Source organism: Pan troglodytes, chromosome 9, assembly GCF_028858775.2.
Source record: "Pan troglodytes isolate AG18354 chromosome 9, NHGRI_mPanTro3-v2.0_pri, whole genome shotgun sequence".
Lineage (NCBI taxonomy): Eukaryota > Metazoa > Chordata > Mammalia > Primates > Hominidae > Pan > Pan troglodytes.
The window spans coordinates 63784984-63803467 of record NC_072407.2 but is presented as its reverse complement, the minus strand read 5'-3'; the positions used below and the strand labels follow the sequence as shown (position 1 = coordinate 63803467).

Sequence of the window (18484 nt, the reverse complement as noted above, 5' to 3'; positions counted from 1 at the left end):
GCCCTGCCTTACAAGAGGGTGCTGGCCAGGGCAAGCTCTCCTGCCAAGCCAGAAAGAAGGAAGAGAAGGGCGAGGGGTGGCATGGGATGCCCTCAGCAGCCCCACTCTTGACCCACACTGCCTGTGTGCTGGAGAATAGTGGGGCGGGGCTCCTGCCTGAGGGTCCTGCCAAAGGGGGCCTGAGGTCACTGTGGCACAGCCGCATAGGATCTTCCCAGTTGGAACTGGGAATTGTTTGAGATTTGGACCTCTGGGTAGTGATGGGAGGGATCGGAGTTGGAGCTGTGAGTGGCAGCTTTTGTGAACCCAGGGTGTCCGGCATCTCTATATTTCAACTCTTAAAGTTCTGACTTAGAGGTCGCTGCTGGGGGCCCAGACTCCAGGGTGGGCGGGGCCACAGAAGGGACACTTCCAGATGATGATTTCTGAGAACTGCCCAGTACCAGGTTCCACACTAAGTACCAGAAACCCACAGCCTTGCCTCTGTGGGAGCACGTGCCGGGAGATAGGAGCTGAAGTAAGTGAACAGAAATACTCATATATGTGATGAGAGCCTGGAGGGATGAGGAGTCTTCCTTCTAGGGGTTCATATGGCGACACCATTTCAGAAAGGAGGAAAGAGGCCAGAGAAGGGAAGACACTTGGCTAGAATGACGGGGGAACATGCAGCATTGCTGGAGCCAAGCCCCAGGCAACCTTGAGGTGTAGGGCACTGCTGGTGGGATGAGGGAGCTTTGCTGCCGGTCTCCCTAGATAGGTGGCTCCCGTGCCTGGGAAGGGGCTGCCCCTGGCAGGAGCATCAGGGAGCATGGCTGTGACAGGAATCATGGCAGTGGCAGTGACAGCTCTTACTCTGCTTTAGAGAGGATGGAATAATTGACTGTTGTGGCTGTGGTGCTGGTGCACATGACAGGGTGTTGGGAAGCATTTGTGCGCGCACGTGTGTGTGCATGTGTGTGTGTGTGTGCAGCCGGGGAGGGGCAGGCCAGTGCCCAGTGGGAGAATGGGCTGGGAGAGGCAGCCCCAACCCCCGCACAGCCCCTGTCCCCCGACTGCCCATATCAGCCCTGGACCTGGCCCAGGTCCGTGGCCCATGGGTGCGTGTGAGGACGCTTGGTGGCAGCCAGGAATGTTAATGGGGCTAGGCTCTGCATGAACTAAATTTAGAAACCCAAACTGAGAAGGTGAATGGTGCTCACCTTCCCGGCAGCAGGCCCAGTTGCCGCTGTGGCCACGGCCCTTCCTTTAGCTGGAGGACCTGGGGTACCCACCTACTGCCCTGCTCCCTCCCTCCCCCTGCTAGTGTGAGGGACTCTGGGGGGCAGGGGCCCAGGCTGCCTCCCCGCAACTGCCTCTGAGTCAGCGGGCAGTCTCTCTTCCTAAGACTGCCTTCCTAAAACAGCCTTGCTCCTGCCTCACAGCCCCAGGGCACAAGGACCCCCCAGAGAACCCCCAGACAGTGGTGGACACAGCCCCGAGCAGGACTGGGGACATGGCCTTCTCCCCGCCCCCACTGCTCACATCACTGGCCACTGCCAACCTTGCCCTGCAGGATGCCACCCCCACCATCTGGGGGCGGTGACGTGGACAGTGTGACGTGGCCAGGCGCCTGAGAGCCGTCTGTCCGTGGCAGAGGGAACTGTGTTTCTGGGAGCTAGGCCAGAGCCCCAGGAGATAGGCAGACAGGAGGGGCTGATCCCTGGGAGTCAGGGATGAGGTTCGGGTCGAGGTGGGTGGGGCAGGTCCTAGAGCCCGATGGGGCCCAGGAGCTGCCAACCGGGGAGCAGGCATCCAGGGGATTGGCCCCCACCGCGGTGACAGCCTCGCACACTGGTCCTGGCCTTGTTGCCACGGCCCGACTCCAGTCTATCTCCTTCCCCTCCGGGTCCCTGTTCTGGGGAGGTAGGGAGGATACAGTCCTGTTCCCCAGGAGTGACCCCAGTGCTATCTCCACAGGGCAAACGCTACAAGAATTCCTTGGAGACGGTGGGCACGCCAGACTCAGGGCGTGGGCGCAGTGAGAAGAAGGCTATCAAGTAGGTGCCAGGCTGCTAGTTTGGGATGGGGCCACACAAGCAGCCCAGGTGGGAGGAGCCCCTTCTCTCCCCCAGCCCCACAGACCTGACCACACACTTTCACTTCCCCCACACCCCGATGCCGTGCTCTCTACACCCCCCACACACCCCCAACAACTCAGGGGCCCCGTCTTTTCTGCCTGTGCCCAAGCCCCTCGCAGTGCTCCGGAGTCCCTGGCCTCCGTTTCCGCTGCCCTCACCGCCAGCACCTTCTGCGCCCACCTGAACCCTGGTTGCCGCTTTCTCATCCCACCCTCCTATCACACACACTGTGCCCACCACCCGCCGGCTTCCCTGGACCTCCAAGCCCCTCTGATGGGGCCCCTGCTGCTAGGCCGGGGAGGCCCCTCCCTAGTGGGCCCCAGGTTCTTTTCTCAGATCCTGCCAGTGTTTGAGGATGACCTGGAAGTGGGGAGGCAGACACACCTGTGTCTGGGCCACTCGGGGAGCAGAGCGCTGGGGAGCACTCCCTCCCTCCCCGTCAACCCCACCGGCCGCTGTGTGTCTGGCTGTCTCTGCCTCACCCAGGTCTCCTTGTTCTGCCGTAGAGCCCTCTTCAAGGAGTCTGCCCTCCCACTGCAGACCACCTTGGCCAGCCCTCTGCTGAGGTCACTGGGAGACACCAAGAGAAGTCCCCCACCCACCTGGCGGGGGACTCAGGCCACCTGGGCTCTGGAAATGGAGGCTTTTGCTGGGGGGGAGGCCTCTGTGCCCACTGGCCAGTGGCCCCAGCCCCTTCCTCTCTGCTGAGCCCAGAGGTCAAGGTAGGGGTGGTAACCCCACATCTCAGCCTGGCCTGGACCAAGCCTGCCAGCCAAAGGGCTCTGCCTAGAAGCCGAGCGCCCCATCCCTCCCTACCTCCACTCTTCCTCCCTCTGAAGGCCCAGCCACCCTCCCCCTGCCCTCTGGCCCCTGCCCACTGCTGGTCTCCCCTGCCTTCCCCTGTGTGTCTTTCCCCTTCCGTTCCCTTCCCTTTCCTATTTCTCCACCTTCTCTTCTCCACTCCTCCCCCACCCTCCACCCCGCTCCTGAGGGCTCCCTCCCAGGTCCTCTTCTGCCCCATTTTGTTCATCTCTTGCACTGATCCTGTTTGGGGCGTTGGTAGAAGCTGTGTGCATGTGTCTGGGGTGGGGCAAGAGGAGGCGTGGGCCAGGCTGAGGCTAGGGGAGGGCAGGAGGCTCAGGAGGAGGCTGTGGGAGACTTTGAAGCTAGGTTGGTTGCCCAGACTCCGGTCTTCAAAGCCAAGTGCTGGCAGGGCCCAGGGGCTCTTGCAGAGTGCAGGCCCGGGCTTTCTGAAGGCGAGGGAGCACGTGGGGGAGCGTGGCCAGCCCAGCACCTGTGCCTCCTCCAGGACAGGCCGTTTACAGCCGCGGGCCAGGGCTGGGGGCCTGCCTCTGCCAGGTGATCATAACCTTCCTGGATAGGGGTGCGTGTGGCAGGGCCCAGAGTCCTGGAAAGGGCCCACAAGAGGAGACAGGATTCCCAACTAGGGGGAGGGCGGGCAGCAGGCTGTGCCAGGCTGGGACCAGTGCCCATGAGGGCTCTCTAAGACAAAGTGAGGCAGCAGCGGCCGTCCAGCCTGCCTCTGTGTGGTCCTGCAGCCCCCGCACTCACAATCCTAGCCTGCCCCCGAAGCTGCTGAGTGGTCAGGCCCTCTGCCCCGAGGGAGAGAAGCCACCGTGTGTGTCTGCATGCACCTAGGCCTTTGCTTCTTTCCAGAGAACAGAAAGGTCCCAAGTCAGTGGAGTCACAGGTGGCGGAGCCTCCTTCATGGGCTTAGGACCCCCAACAGAGGATCGTCTTATCAAGGATTCTGGGAAACTGTGTTCTTTAGCAGTGCTTTCCAAACTGTGTTCCTCAGGGCCCTTGTGCCCCACAGATGAGTCATAGCTATTCCACGAACCAAGGGTCTCACGGCCAACTAAGTTTGGGGAACACTGCACACTCTGTCTCCCTCTTGGCGATACTGATATTCATGGGCACATTAAAGGCTCTGAGAAGTCCTGCGGTAAAGGAATCAGTGTTTCCCAAATTTCTTTAATCAAAGATCCTTTTTTCCAGTACCGCAGTGGAAAAACCTGAGAGACCCTGGAGCTCTTCAGAACACAGGGTGGGAGACAAGTCTGGCAGTGGTGACTCTGGGTGGATTTTTTTCTGGGACCTCGGGCTGGATGGCCCTAGATTCTGGAGATCTGGAGGGAGCGGGAAAGAGAGGCTGCTACCTGCTCCATCTTTGTTATACCTGACGCAGGGAGGCCCCATCCATACCCTCGTGTGAGGCTCTGCTGGGAAGGGACATCTGTGGTGGGAAGGGGGTTTTTTGTCAAGGGATTAGGTTCCCCTGGGGCCTGTCCTGCCTCCTCCATACCCACCACTTACTGCCCCTGTGAGCTGGCTCTACGCTTTGGCTTTGAACCCTGTACAGAGAGTCCCCTGTGAGACATTTCCAAGGTCTACTCTGGACAGAGAAATCTGTCTACAGCAGGGATGCCCAACACCACCATCTCGTCTGGGCCTATGGTGGCAGCTCAGCCTCTCTTCATCTTTCTCACTTTTGTGCCTGAGTCTGAGGTTGAGAACCAAGGTCAAGGTCAAATTCTAAATGGAGGAAAAAGCAGGTCCCACAAGAACATGTTTGCTTGATCCTGGGGGGTGGGGTGTGCCCCCGCTGGCACCCTTCCCCACACTGCCCCACCTTGGCTTTGGGGAGCGGCACAGCCTCAGTCCTCCCCAGGCCCACCCCAGCGCTCTTCCTGGGGCCCCTTCCCTGGAAACATTCCCATGCCTGAAACACGGCTGCCTTCCAGAATAGTCACTGTCTCTATTCCCCCTGTACTCCCAGTCCTGCTTCTTGGGGTCCCAGTAGCCTGATGAGCTGGTGGCGCCCCTTGTCCTTGGCTCCCAGGGTTTCCAGGCCATGCCCTCCACCGGCCAAGGCTTCTGCCACCCACCCCACCTGCAAGTCCCCACGTTCTCAGGAGAAGGTGGAGAGTCCGGGGTGAGGGTCCCTTCCAGACCCAGCAGCTCCACCTTGGAAAGGGACAGGGACCCAGGGAGGGGCTGCACCAGCAGGCAGGCCAGGGACACACCCAGAGAAGGACAGGTTCCTGCTGCACAGGCCCCAGAACAAAGGACCGAGGGGCCCCCTGGTTACCTTAGTGACATCCTCAGCAAGGTCAGAGGCCCAGGAATGCTCCCCTTTCAGGGGAGTGGGGTGACCCAGCTGCCACATTTGCAAGGAGTAGAGATGGTCTCCAGCTCAGCTGAGATCCCCCAGTCTTAGGTTAAGGCTGCAGCCCAGCCTCATGGAGTAGAAGAGAGAGCAGAGGAAGCCAGGGAGCCCCTCAGGCCAGTGGGAGGAGGAGGAGAAAGATGGGCAAGGGGCTGGGCCTGCCCCAGGAGGGCCTCAGTGGAGAGAAGGTGGAAGAGGAGAGAACCTTGAGTTCTCCAGTACTAGAGCTTTTATTCTGCAGTGAGAGAGTTGATAATATAGCAGTTACAGCCAGTCTTCTCCTTTGACAGGCAGGGAAACTGAGGCCAGGAGAGGTAGGGCCCAGCAAGTTGGCACCTGGGCCTGATCTGCCTTTCAGCTCCATCTAGCCAGAAACCAGCACTCTCCTTCTCCCACTCCCCCTGCTCACCCCAGGCCTCATCCCCAACCCTTCTCCCCTCTGTCCCCCTCCTCTCATCATTTTCTCTCTCCCACCAGCTTCCCAGGTGCGAGGCTCCAGTCTGCCGACTGCCGCTTGCCTCCTTTCTGTGTGGCTTCCCGGCCCTCGAGTGCGTGCGTGTGTGCATTGGTATGTTTGCACATGTGTGCGTGTGCGTGTATGCATGCGTGTGCCAGGCACAGACTGCGGTGCCCGCCTGCCTTTCTTCCTCCCGCAGGAGCTGACCCACGAAGCCCCGCCCACTGTGTGCCCGGCCCCGGGGTCCTGGTCCCTTCTGCCCCCGCAGGACTTGCAGTTCTTGTTTCTTCTTGTATCTCCCTGTTTTCTCCCCTCTCTCTCTGCCCCTCCAGTGATCTAGACAGAGACTTTTGGAATAACAATGAGAGCACAGTGCAGCAGAAATGGAGCTCCTACCCTCCCAAGGAGTTTATTCTAAACATTTCACCCTACGCCCCTTATGGCGACCCACGACTGTCCCTCAAGTGAGTGACTTTACCTGGTTTGATCATATGTACCGAGTATCCGCGCACGCCCTCCTTCCCTCCTCCTGCCCCCACCCACCTCTGGACCCGCTCACTCCCTCTCTCCTCTCGCTCCTGTCCCCCAACTTCCCCACCCATCCACCCCATGGGCAGGCCGACCATGGAGACGAGCAACCCCACCTGCCCCAACCCACCTGCCTGCCCGCTCCCGTCCCCTCCCCCAGGGCCAGCCTTGCAGGAGAGCCCCCTCGGCAGCCATACCTGGCCCCCCCAGCTGGTCCCGGGGCCCACCCCACCTTCTGTGCAGTCAGGATGGGGTTGCCCGTTTGGGTCCCGCCCCCTCGGTTGTGGTCGCTTCTTCCTCCCCGCTGTGTGCTGCCGTGGCTGCTCGGTGGTCGGTGGTCGGTGGTCGGTGGTTCGTGGCGGTGGTGGCGGTGATGGTGGTGGTGGTGGTGATGAACTCTGACTAACACGGCTTTCTCTTTCTCCCTGCCTTGGGGCCTCCTGGCCTGGACAGCCCGCTCTTCCTCCGTCGTTAACCCTTCGTTGTCCTGTGGGATAGAGTTGGAGGTGGCTGCCCTCCCCCCACCCCCGCCGCCCCTGCCCCAGGCGGTGGGGAGGGGCCCCCCCTCCGTTGTCGTGGTGCGTTGTTCTCCGACCCCCAGCCCGCCCGGTCCCCCTCTCTCCTCTCTGCAGGCTCCGCTGTTAACCCATTTGCAGTGCTGATGTCTCTCTCTCTCTCTCTGTCTGTCTCATGTCCGTCTGTCTCTCTCCTCCTCCTCTCTCACTGTCTCTTTCTTCCTTTTATCTGTTATTGTTTTTCTTCCTCTTCCACCCCCCGACCCCCACGTATGGCCTGCCCTCTCTCCCCTACCGCCACCCCCGGTGCCCCTCTGGCCTGGCTGCCTCGTGCATGCCTCCAGTGGCACCCTCCTGTCGGGCGCCAAAGTGGCCGCCGCGGCGGGGCTGGCGGTGGAGCGGGTAGGCCGGCTGGGGGAGAAGCCGGCACCGGTGCCGCCACCCGGAGAGGACGCCTTGAGAAGCGGCGGGGCTGCCCCCAGCGAGCCGGGCAGCGGTGGCAAGGCGGGGAGAGGCCGCTGGCGGACGGTGCAGAGCCACCTGGCCGCAGGGAAGCTCAACTTGTCCAAGTGAGTGATGGCGCCCCATGGCTGCCGGAGCCATGAGCTCAGGCCTGCCCTGCCAGAGTGGACAGCGGGGCCCCTGGCATGCCCGCTGCTGCCCCCAGAGGTGCCGTCCTCGGCCCCTGGCTCATTCCATCCCTTCATGAGACTCTCCCATCATCCTTGCCATCTGGCACGACGAACTCAGCCATACAGTGATGCATTTCAGCCTCTGGCTGATGCCCCATCAGTCCCTTCCTTTGCCAGTGACCAGGTCATTCCATTTTCTGCCCCCAGGGCAGCTTCATTTCAGTCCCCGGGTCATCCCATCCTCTTTGATTGGCCCCCCCCATCTCAGCCACCAGGTCATCCCTCCATGGGCAGCAGGCCTGTGGTTGTTCCATCTCATCCTGGGTATCTGGCCCACTCTCAGCCTGACAATCACCCATCAGCTCCCAGGCTTTCCCTCTTACAGCCAGCAGATGGCTCTAGACCCAGAAGTTGAGCCATTCCATTTTTGACCATCGGGTGACTCCATTGGCTGTCCCAGTCTTGCTTGAACCATACATCATCTGTTGTGGAAGCCACTCACGAGCAGCCGCAGGCTGCCCCATCGGTTCATCCTCATCTCAGCCATCCCCGTTGGCTGTCCCAGTCTTGGTCACCGAGCTATCCCACCACTGGCTGTTGGGACCGTGTATTCCTGGAGGTTGGGTTGTCAAACCCCAGCTAGCTTCACTTGCCAGATGTCATGGGGTGTTCTAGACATCAGGCAGAAGGAGCCATCCCCTCTGTAATAGCTGTCTGAGCTTATCGAACAGTCAGGCCCACTCTTGGCTGATGGACGTAGGATTGGCCCCTGTTTTCCACAGACAGTATATCCCCTCTCATGGGGCAGCTTTATTCTCATCTTGGCCTTTGGAAACTTCTGATTCCCCTCATCAGAGCCCTTCTAGGCCCTGAGTCCTTTGAGCTGTGACCAGTCTCCCTTGGGGTATAAATTCCATTTTCAGAAGTTGGAACTCCCAGCTAATGGAGCAGCCTCCCATTTAACAGGCCAACAGCCCTGCCCCTTCCTAGCTGTTGGGCCATCCTGTTGCCTCAACTGAGGGCCCTCCTGATTCTCTTCAGAAGACCTGTGGTTCCTGCCATTGGGAGCACCGAAGGCCACCGTACCAAGATCTCTTTTGCTAGTTGGCTTGAGTGCACACACGCCAATTTCTCCCAACATCTGGCCCCAGGAGGGTCCCACAGGGAAGCCACACACCCCTTCAGAGAGCCCGGCCCAGTGCCCCACCCTCCCAGCCTGCCCCGGCCAGTCTCCAGGCCGGTTAGGCCTCCATGCCATCCACTGGCTCCAGGCCTGGAGGAACCAATTTTAGTTTCCTGTGACTGAGAGGTTGTAAATTGGACTAATTTTGGATGTGATAGGAAACCAAAATGAGGTCACCAAGGAGGGGGAGGAGGCAGCTGCCAATGTGCCGCCCTCCCTCTGCCTTGACCTGCCCCCAGGGAGCTGTGGGCCTACCTGGCTGGCCAGGCCTGGGCCTGCCCCTGGAGGTAGCCCGGATTTCAGGCCTGAGTTAGGCAAGGCTGCCACCCCTCCAAGACCCCAGCTAAAGCTACGTTTTGCTTTCTTCTCTTTCTTTCGCTCTCTCTTTACTATACTCTTTCTCTCCCTCTTTCACTCTCTCTTTTTCTTTCTCTCTCTCAGCCCACAGGGGTAGCCTAACTGTTGTCTTTTGGTTCCCAGGGTAGGCTCAGAGGGTGAGCAAAGCTGAGGTCTGGTTGCGGTGGTGAAGGTGGCTCCCAAGGGCTCTGGGGCCTCCTCCCTTGGGCAGCCCAGGGGATACTTGGCTGCCCCATGGCCCTAGACCAGAGGTCAGCAAAGTTACTCAGTAAAAGGCCACTTGGGAAATATTTAGGCTTTATAAGCCATATACTCTCTTGCACAATGACTCAACCCTGCCATTGTGGAATGAAAGCAGCCAGAGTCACTATGTAAACTAATGCCAATGGCTTGGTTCCAATAAAACTTTATTTACAGAGACAAGCAGCAGGCTAGATGTGGCCCACAGGCAATGGCTTCCCAACCCCTCCCCAAGACCACTGGATTGAGAGGTGGAGGGAAGGGACAGAGGAGGAGAAGATTGGAACGCCTGAAGTTCCAAGATGAGAAATGATTCACCCAAAGCTGCTCATTCAGCCCAGTCTCTGGCTCCGCTCTGGTGCCTGGGGGCAGCCTGGCTGTGGCCCTGCCTGTGGGATATGGTGAAATCTCCAGCCAGCGCATGAAGCAGACAGGTTCTCCAGGGGAGGCCAGGGACTTCTGACTCCAACCACTGGCATGGGGAGCTTTTACCAATACAGCATTTTCAACACAGCCCAACCTCATTAGATCCTCATGGCAATTCTGTGACAGAGGAAGCTCGGGGATTATTTTATTACTCCCATTTCATAGATGAAGAAACTGAGGCCCAGAGAGGTGGAGTCACTTTTCCAGAGTCCCATATTTAGTAAGTGGCGAGGTGGGGTTTGAACCCAGGTCTCTCTGAGGCTATACTGCATCTGACCAGCCATGTCCTAGTTCCTCTCTGTCCTTGCCCCACTTCCCAGTGCATTTCAGAGATGCTGATGGGCCTGTGGGAGAGCATCCCCTTGCAGATGCATCAAAGACAGTCACCCTGTTCTCTGTTAGAACTGCGGTGAAGTGTCGGATGAGGGGATACTGGGTTCCACCCTGTCTGCACTCTTTCTTGGTCCAGTCCTCTGACTGGGAGATATTTCCAAGGTCCCAGGAGAGGATGCTGGACCTTGGAAACAAAGAACCCTGAAAAGAGGGCAAAGATCCACGCCAGAGCCTGAATTCTAAGGCTGTGCTGGCCACAGGGTGGAGGTCTGCCGCTTCCTTGCCTCTGTGGACAAAGTATAAGAACTGATGGCTTCCCCGGCCTCCCCAGGATTACTAGGCCAGCTCTGCACTGGCCTGGATTTCTTCCTGTCTCCAAAGGATGCCAGTACTTAGAACACAGAGGCAGACTTTCCTGGTGTCCCCCAGCGAGATAGTGGGAGGGGCCACAGCAGCTCCCTCTACCCCTCCCACTCCAACATGACAGGTAGCCGCAGGGCCCAGGGGACCTGCCTTCACCACGCAGCCTCAGCAGCACTCGCAGCCCACTCAGACCGGCAGGGAGGTCGGCCTAGCCAGGAGGTATTCTGGCACTAGCTGAGCCAGGGCCAGAAGGTGGGTGGGCAGAGCCGACCTGGGGCCTCAGGGTGGGCGCGAGGGCTTTGCAGCCTCCTGGGCGAGGCAGTGGCGGCGACGGCGGTGGCGACAGCTCCGATGGAGGCCTGGCGAGGTCCGGCAGCGCGCACCCTGCACTGGGGCCTCCTAGTCCTGGCCCTCGGCTTCTTTCTCTTCCACTGTGATCCCTTCATCTGCTTCTCCTTTCTCTCCTCTCCTCCACCTGCCCCAAGTTTCGAGGACTCCACCCTGTCCACGGCCACTACCCTTGAGTCTATCCCCAGCTCCACGGGAGAGCCGAAATGCCAGCGACCCCGCACCCTGATGCGGCAGCAGAGCCTGCAACAGCCGCTGAGCCAGCACCAGCGGGGCCGGCAGCCCAGCCAGCCCACCACCAGCCAGAGCCTGGGCCAGCTGCAGGCCCACATGGCCTCGGCACCAGGCCCCAACCCCCGGGCCTATGGCCGGGGCCAGGCTCGGCAGGGCACCTCGGCCGGCTCCAAGTACCGGGCGGCAGGGGGCCGCAGCCGCTCCAACCCAGGCAGCTGGGACCACGTGGTGGGGCAGATTCGAAACCGAGGCTTGGACATGAAATCCTTCCTGTAAGTCCTCCCCTTGAGCGGGCCGGCCCCCACCTCCCTGACCCAGCCTCCTGCCCCCCAGATCTCCTTGGGAGCAGCTGGTTGTGTGTACCTCCCGGCCCTCCATCCCCTTGGCAGTGTGCCAAGCAGACTTGGCAGCCCCCTCCTTAGCCTCTTGTGGCTCCTGCCTGAAGGCCACCACGGAAGAATTCTCAGCCACCTCCCTATGAGGACCCCTGCCCCCTCAGTGCTCTAGGGCTCAGGGAAGTTCCCCCTAAAAGTTAGGTGGAGACACTGGACAATGCCCTGAGATACATCTCTTCTCCCCAGCTAGTCCCAGGCTGCTCTTGGCCTCTTGGCCAGTCTTCCTTCACTCCTGCGACCTCTCTCCTCCCCCTTCTGCTCCAAAACCCATCCCTTTTACTCATCTCCAGCCCTGCCTCCTCCCCTGCAATTTACTTCTCCCCTGTAACCCGACTCTGCTAGCCTTCTTGGCCCACACCCCTCCCTCCCTCCCTCTCACTTCCTCTATCCCTGTCCCTGCCACCAGCCCTCCCCCATCTCTCTGACCTTCTATAGCCACCTGTCCTCCAGCTCCCGCCCTGACTTCCCAAGTCTCCTTCCTCCAGTAATGACCCATCCCCTGAGGACAAATCTGAGATGTTGCCCCAAAGCTTTAGAAAAGGTTGTTTCTAAATTGGAGCTTTCTTTCAAGTATATAGGTCTAAGAAGTAACAACACACCATCAGTGTCTAACCTTAACCATTCCCACCAGCCATTCGACCACCCCCTGCTCTCCCTGGAGGGGCCCCACCCAGGAAGCCCCCTCCCCAGCATCTCTCTGGACATCTGCCCCCACTCTCAGAGCCTAAGACAGGTCTGGGCTGCCATCCCCAACATCACCCCCCTCCTTTGCCCTAACGTGAGCTTCCTTCCAGGCCCTGGGGATTGTTCCCATCGCCCAGGTCTTCCCTGGGAGCACTTTTCACGGAGCAGGAGACCAGCACACTAAGCCTGGGCGAGGAGAAAGGGAGGAGGAAAGGGAAGCATTGGCAAGATATAGGGATTCTGAAGGCAAGCAAGTTCCTCGGAGCATCCTGTCTCTCCTCTGAGACCTCAGCCAGGGCTTCCCGGGCAGATGGGAGCACTGCCCTGGGAGAGACACCCCACCCGAAGAGGCCCTGCCATGCCAGCTTCCCATACCCGTGCGAGTGGCCCATGGCCAGCAAGACATGCTGCCTGTGACTCTTTGGCAAATCAGGACACCATATTCTCTGGGGCTCTACCCCACTCAAGGACCTGCAGGAATCTAACTGGACGCCTGCACAAGATGAGATGCCCAGAAGAGCCTCCGGTCTTCCAGGTGGCGGTTTGTTTTGGGACAGAGGCTGTGATCCAGGCGTGGATCTTGGAGAGTCGAGGGAATTGGTTCTGCGTGGCTTGAACAGGACTGAGAGCCTGCTGGGCCCCTGCAGGTCCTTGCTCCTCCCCACCTCAGACTGTCTTATCACAGCTGTCACCCTACTTCCTGTTCCAGCAGCCATTAAACTGGGCCAGGGGCCTGCCAGGAACCTGGGTACCATCTCTTCCCTGCCTGCTGCCTTCTCAGCTAACTGGGATTCGTCCAGCATCATGCATGCAACAGCATCCTCTGTCCCTGCTCTGTGCCCCAGGACAAGTCTCATGTCCCCCTAGTTGCTGGCAACCTCCAGAGCTCACCTCAAGGGTCGGCCAACTTTTCCTAGAAAGGTCCAGATAATAATTTAGGCTTTGCAAGAGGCATGTGATCATCACATATTCTTTTTTTCTTTAAAACAACCCTCTAAAAATGTAAAAACCACTCTTAGCTCGTGGGCCGTAATTTGCCCCTTGCTTTACAGTTTAGCTGCCCTGTTTCTGAGGCTCTTTACTTGCCCAAACGCTGGTGGCTCCAGTAGAGAGGCAGGTGGCGAGGGTTGTCCCGACGCCCCATGATCCCACCCACCCCTTGCAGGGAGGGCAGCAGCCCTCTGCTTGATGGTCGTGACTCCCCTAACATTGCCAGCCTCTCCCTCCACTCTCCAGCCCCTGCCCCTCATCCTAACCCTCGCGTCCTGCAGAGCTGGAGAGAGTGACGAATCGGGAATTTATGCAGAGGAGCTGTTCTGGTTTTAAGAAGAGAAAAAGGAATATCTGAAAAATGCATTAACTGGGGAAAAAACATGTTGTTTTCACTGAGTTTGCCTTCCCCCCGCACAACTAGCTCCCGAGCAGCCAAATGGAATTTTACCAACTCTGAAACAGTACCGGTGGGCAGAAAACAAAGAAAAGGAGGATTCGTCCTGAGGGAGGGTACGGAGTTGTTTCCCGAAAGTTAGATCCCAGCACAAGGGTCAGCCTGGAGTAACTGTGCCCAGGACCAAAGACGCAAAGACAGGGAGGGGCACAGCAGCCACTTAGCTCCCTCCGTTCACTGAGACCCCAGAGGTAATGTCCCATTTTCCAAGACCCTCGTGCCCTCGCCCCTTACCTCAGAGGCTATTTCTCGCCTGTTTGTTCCCTGTTTGACAACTGCTCTGAGAAGTTAGAGCAAGCTCTTCCTCTGTAAACCTCGCCTCCCTTCACAGTGGTTGAAGTGGTAGACTTCCTGACCCAGCATCCTCTCCCTTCCAGAATATTCCGTCAGCCCTACTGTCTTCCCTTTGGCCCTTCTTGAGACGAGCTTTCCTGCCTGGCCTGTCCAAGAACCCCTCCCTCTCCTTTTGTTCTGATGAGAGGCCCAACGCTGGAGGAGCTCCACAAAGCACCCAGAAAACGCTCGCGGACTCTGATGGTCTTCAGGGACAGCAGGGTCGCCAATGATTCTCCCTTCTCCCCCCCTGGCAAATGCGGGTAACCTCGCAAAGACCCTGGCAAGTTGCCCGATGGTTCTCTGAGAATGCCCCCTACTAAAGGTGTCACACCTGGCCCCATACGGCTGCCCACATGTCCACTCCAAGAGAGTCTCGCCTTCTTGCCTACCCCCTCCCCGTTCAGCCTTGACTGTGCTCCCTCAAAGCACGATCTCTCACTGTAGCCACAGGCTCCCTGCAGTCCTGCCAAAACTTCTCCAGACCTTGCCAAGTTCCTGCACTTTCTCGCCGCCTTGGCTTGTGGTGCCTTCTGGACCTCTTCTCCAATGAAAGGCCCTTGACCTGGACTCAGCGGTGGTGCTCATTCCCTGGATCTCCAGCAAGGAGGACACAGGAGACAGCCACTATGGCCGAGTTGCCATATACCACAAAGGACTTTCATTCTCCTCTGATGGGCTTGTATATCCAGGAGCCGAGGGGAGGTAGCTCCTTAGACCCTACCTGGCTTCAAGGACATCTGGTTGACCATGACACAGCGTTGTCTATGAAGGGCTTCCATAAGGACAGGGTGCAGTGCCCACTGGATTTCGAAACTTTCAAAGCCTGCGCGGTGCCGGTGCAGGATAGTGACGGAGCCCCTCCCTCTTCTCCCAGTGGCCCAGATGGTCAGAGCGAGTCCAGCTGGGCACGCATTAGCAGTTGGAAATCTGTGGGGTCCCAGGGCCTGTGCTCCATTCCCCCCACCCTATCCCCCGTGTTCCCCTGGGACTGTCCCAGCCACAGGCCACCTCTGCAGGCCTCTGCCCAGCCCCTTGCAGTTTAGCTCTGGAGAATCTTGCTCTTGGCTCAGACCAGTGGAGTCTCAGGCCGTAGTCAACTCCCCTCCCTCCCTGCCTCCACTCTCCCCACTCTATCCTGCAACTGTTGACACTGCTGAAGTTTGTTTTCTTTCCTGCAGGGCCAGTTTCTTACACTTTTTTCTTCTCTCTCTTTGTCTCTGTCTCTCTCTCTCTCTTTCTCTCTCTCTCTCTCTCTCTCCTTCCCCCCTGCCCCCGCCCACGGGGCCTCCTCGTTTCACCCTGGCCTGTGGGCTGCCCTCCCCGGGCAGGGAAGGCCGGATGGTGGTGCTATCCTTGGTCTTAGGGCTTTCGGAACAGGATGACTTTGCCAATATCCCTGACCTGCAAAACCCAGGAACCCAGCAGAACCAGAACGCTCAGGGGGACAAGAGGTACGAGCACAGGCGAGGGCCTGCGGCGGCGGCGGCAGAGAAGGAGGCGCGGAGAGGCCGCCTGCCTCGACCGGCCCCGGCTGCTGGACGAGGTGGTGGTGCCTTCAGCGGATGCTGGAGTGGGAGGACAAGCCCCCTCCCCAGCCGGTGCCCTCACGCACTGCCACCTCGGTGGTGTCCCTGGGGTCTGAGGCCACTTGCGGCCATCCTGGGACCATTCTGGATCAGGCCTGCTCTTTGGCATGCTTGCCCCGGCCCGGAGCAAGCGCAGCCTTTTCTGCCCCATCTTCCTGCTTGGCTCCTCTCTGCTGCCCCTCCATCTTTCATCTCTGTCCCCACCCCAACTGGAAATCCCTGTTTCTCTGGTGGTTGGTGGGCGGGGGGGATGTAAGGGAAGGGGCGCCAGCCCGTTCTCCCTCATCCCCACCCCCTCAACCTCCCTCTTGCCTGGAGGTCCTGTTGGGCTGCTTGGCTGATGGAAGAGGAGCCCATGGTGGGAGGGTCTGGGGCATGGGAGAGGCCTGGTGACCAGAAATAACCAGAAGGCTCTCCCCTGAGCCGGGGCACCAGGAGGGAGCTGGGGAGGGCCCGGAGCGGTGCAGGCAGCCGTCCTGAGCAAGGGTGAGGCCTGGCTTTGTTGGGCTCCTTTTCACTGCGGCTGGCCTCGGGACCCTGTGGAGACTGGGCATAGCCTGTGTGGCCACAGCACAGGCCAAGCAGAAGGCTGGTCACTTACACTGCCACAGCCTCAGCTATCAGGAATTCAGGGAAGCATCTCCTACTGTCTCCATCTCAGGGAGGGGGTGGGGCGCTGCTCATGGGCAAGGGGTAGGGTGGGAGGTCCCAGGGTTCAGGCGGCATCCCACAGCTGGGGCCAGTGGATGCCTGACCTTAGGTTGGGTTGACCACACCTGTGGTTTCCAGGATGAATTAGCCTTTGGGAATCATGGGAGGAGGGCTTGTCACCTTGATTGGGTCTGCTTCCCATCAGACCAAAGGCCTGCAAGGGAGCATGGGGCCTGGCAGCCCAGACATCTGCCTTCCAGCTCTGGTTCTGCTAGAGCCTCATTCTGCAGCCTTGGGCAAGTCACAGCCCCTCTCTGGGTTCTCTGCTCACTTATCTGTCCAGCGAAGGATTGGACAGGCTAACCTCTAAGGAATGGCCCCTCAGGCTCAGATATGCTAAGCTTTTCATGAGGGAAACAGGCCTTTGGGCTGGGGCATGTGTCCTGTGAACTGGGCAGGGACTGTTGGGACAGGCCATCCTGAGGCTCTTGAGAGGCCCCTAGAGGCCAGAAGGGACTGTCCCAGGCTGCTGCCCTGGGCTTGTGGGCTAGGGAGGATGGATAGGCTGAGAGGCAAGATGGCTGGCTTGCCTGTCCCTCTGGTGGCTCCTGGAGACCACCCCTCCCAGTTTCTTCCCATCCCGAGTCCACAGTTGCATGGTCTGTGGTGGGCAAGGCTGAAAGTCCCCAGAGAGTGGGGTCAGGTCTTTCACTGAGTGGCACAAATGGTGTCAGGCGCTGAGCCCATGTGCAGGGGTACTGGAGGAGCGGAGTCTGCCACCCCTGACCCACCTGGGCACTACAGGAGCTGTGACTTCCTGAGCCAGGATCTCAAAGCTGGGCTGCAGGGCAGTCAGAGGGCCACTGGGAGGGCCAGGGGCCAGGGGCGAGAAGGCACACAGGGGGTGGCTGGCGTCCTCTGAACGCCCACTAAGAAGCTGAGACTGGTGCTGGGAAAGGTGTGAAGCATGAGGGAGCAGAAGCAGGCTGGAAACGAGATTTCACATCACCCATGTGTTAATGAACCGGCTCCATTGTCACCCACAGTCTATTTTTACCTCCTTGCCACTTAGGTCTCACTCCATGTTTAACACACCCATCCCTTCTGATCTTCACATCAGCTTGTCCCCTGCCTTCCTGGGAAAGGTGGGTGTGGGGGTGGAGGCCGCGTGCCCTCGCCACCACCCAGCCTGACTTTCCGAGTGGACCATGCCATTCCCGCCTCGTCATGCCCACCCATCCTGGAAACATTTCTCATGGCCACTGGGGTGCTTCTCAGGTGGTGGGCTGCCACAGGGGTCCAGAATCCAATGCTTCCTTCCCAGCAGACTCTCCCCTTCCCAAAGCTTGGCACCAGCACCACCCACTGGGCACCTGGCAGCTTAGGGCCCCACCCCTCTGAGCTCCTGGACCCTCAGACCTTGGAGTGGTGGCCTTGGAGCGGCTGTCCCTCCCTCTTCAGCCTTTCCTTCTAGACCCAGGGTCTGCCCTTCTGCCCCCAGCCCCACCTTTCCCTCCCCAGCTGACCCCTTGACCAGATGTCTCTGGAGGAAGGGGTGGTGGCCCTTGGCTCTCACCGGGGAGGACACTCAGCCCCCTTGGTCTGTGAGCAGCAGGCTCATGGGAGACAGCGTCCCGGGAGGAGGAGTGGCCATTCCAGGTTCCAAGCAGCGTGGGAGTGTGTCCAACAAGCAGCGGGAGATGGGAGGGCCAGTCACTGCCTCTGTCCCCACGATTCTTGGTGTCCCTGAAGTCCCCCATCTGGGATCCTTCAGCTCCTGGGCCTCGGCACCACACTTCAGACTGCGCTCCCGGGAGGGAGGGAGGCCCTGGCTCCACGCCCTGCTGCGCCCATTCCACCCTCAGCCACTCTGCTCGTGTCCACCCCCTCATGCTGTCTGCCATCGTTTCACCACTGCTCTTTGGGATCCAAATGGTTTCCACCGCGGCCCACCCCCACCCCAAGTGGGGGACAGGGCAAGGCGGGGACCAGGCCACCCCCATTGCTCTCCCTACTCTGAAGCCACCATGTTCCTCTGTCACGGTGTGTGTCCCCCGCCTCCTCTCTGCCTCTCCTGTTGGCCGCACGCTCCTCCCTGTCCCCTCGTCCACCCGGCAGCCTTCGCACGTCTCTGACTAACTTTCTTGGCCTCTCTCTCCTTCTGTCTCCTTTCTCCCATCTGCTCCTCACAGGGCTGCCCTGGGCCGGTGATGGGCCCCTCGGCCTCTCCCTCTGCCTCTCTCTGTGCCTCTCGCCTCTGTCTCTGTGTCCTGTGACCTCCGACAGCTTCAGTGGCGCTGACCATCTTTCCCAGGCTGCTTGGCAGCTGTGCCGACGCTGCGGCGTGGCCAAATAACTCTAACGTTCTCATATCTTCAGCAGTCAATCTCACACTCTCCCTGCTCTTCCACTCTGTTTCTAACCTGACTTTACCTCTCCAGCTGTTTCGGGCTCCTTTCCTT

At 59.6% G+C, this 18484-nt stretch overlaps 1 protein-coding gene across 10 annotated transcripts in view; it reads left to right on the top strand.

The window, feature by feature from the left end:
• The window catches only part of SYT7 (synaptotagmin 7), a 65760-nt gene that overhangs the window by 27737 nt on the left and 19539 nt on the right, over nt 1-18484 (top strand). The window contains exons 3-7 of one of the 10 annotated variants that reach the window (XM_016921007.4): nt 1957-2036; nt 6097-6228; nt 7152-7376; nt 10827-11195; nt 15114-15236. In XM_016921007.4, coding sequence (XP_016776496.1) covers nt 1957-2036; nt 6097-6228; nt 7152-7376; nt 10827-11195; nt 15114-15236 — 929 coding nt within the window. Of the gene's footprint in view, nt 1-1956; nt 2037-6096; nt 6229-7151; nt 7377-7405; nt 11196-15113; nt 15237-18484 lie in introns of those variants that run through there. The other 9 variants (XM_054662326.2, XM_016921009.4, XM_016921010.4 and 6 more) reach the window with 9 other exon arrangements.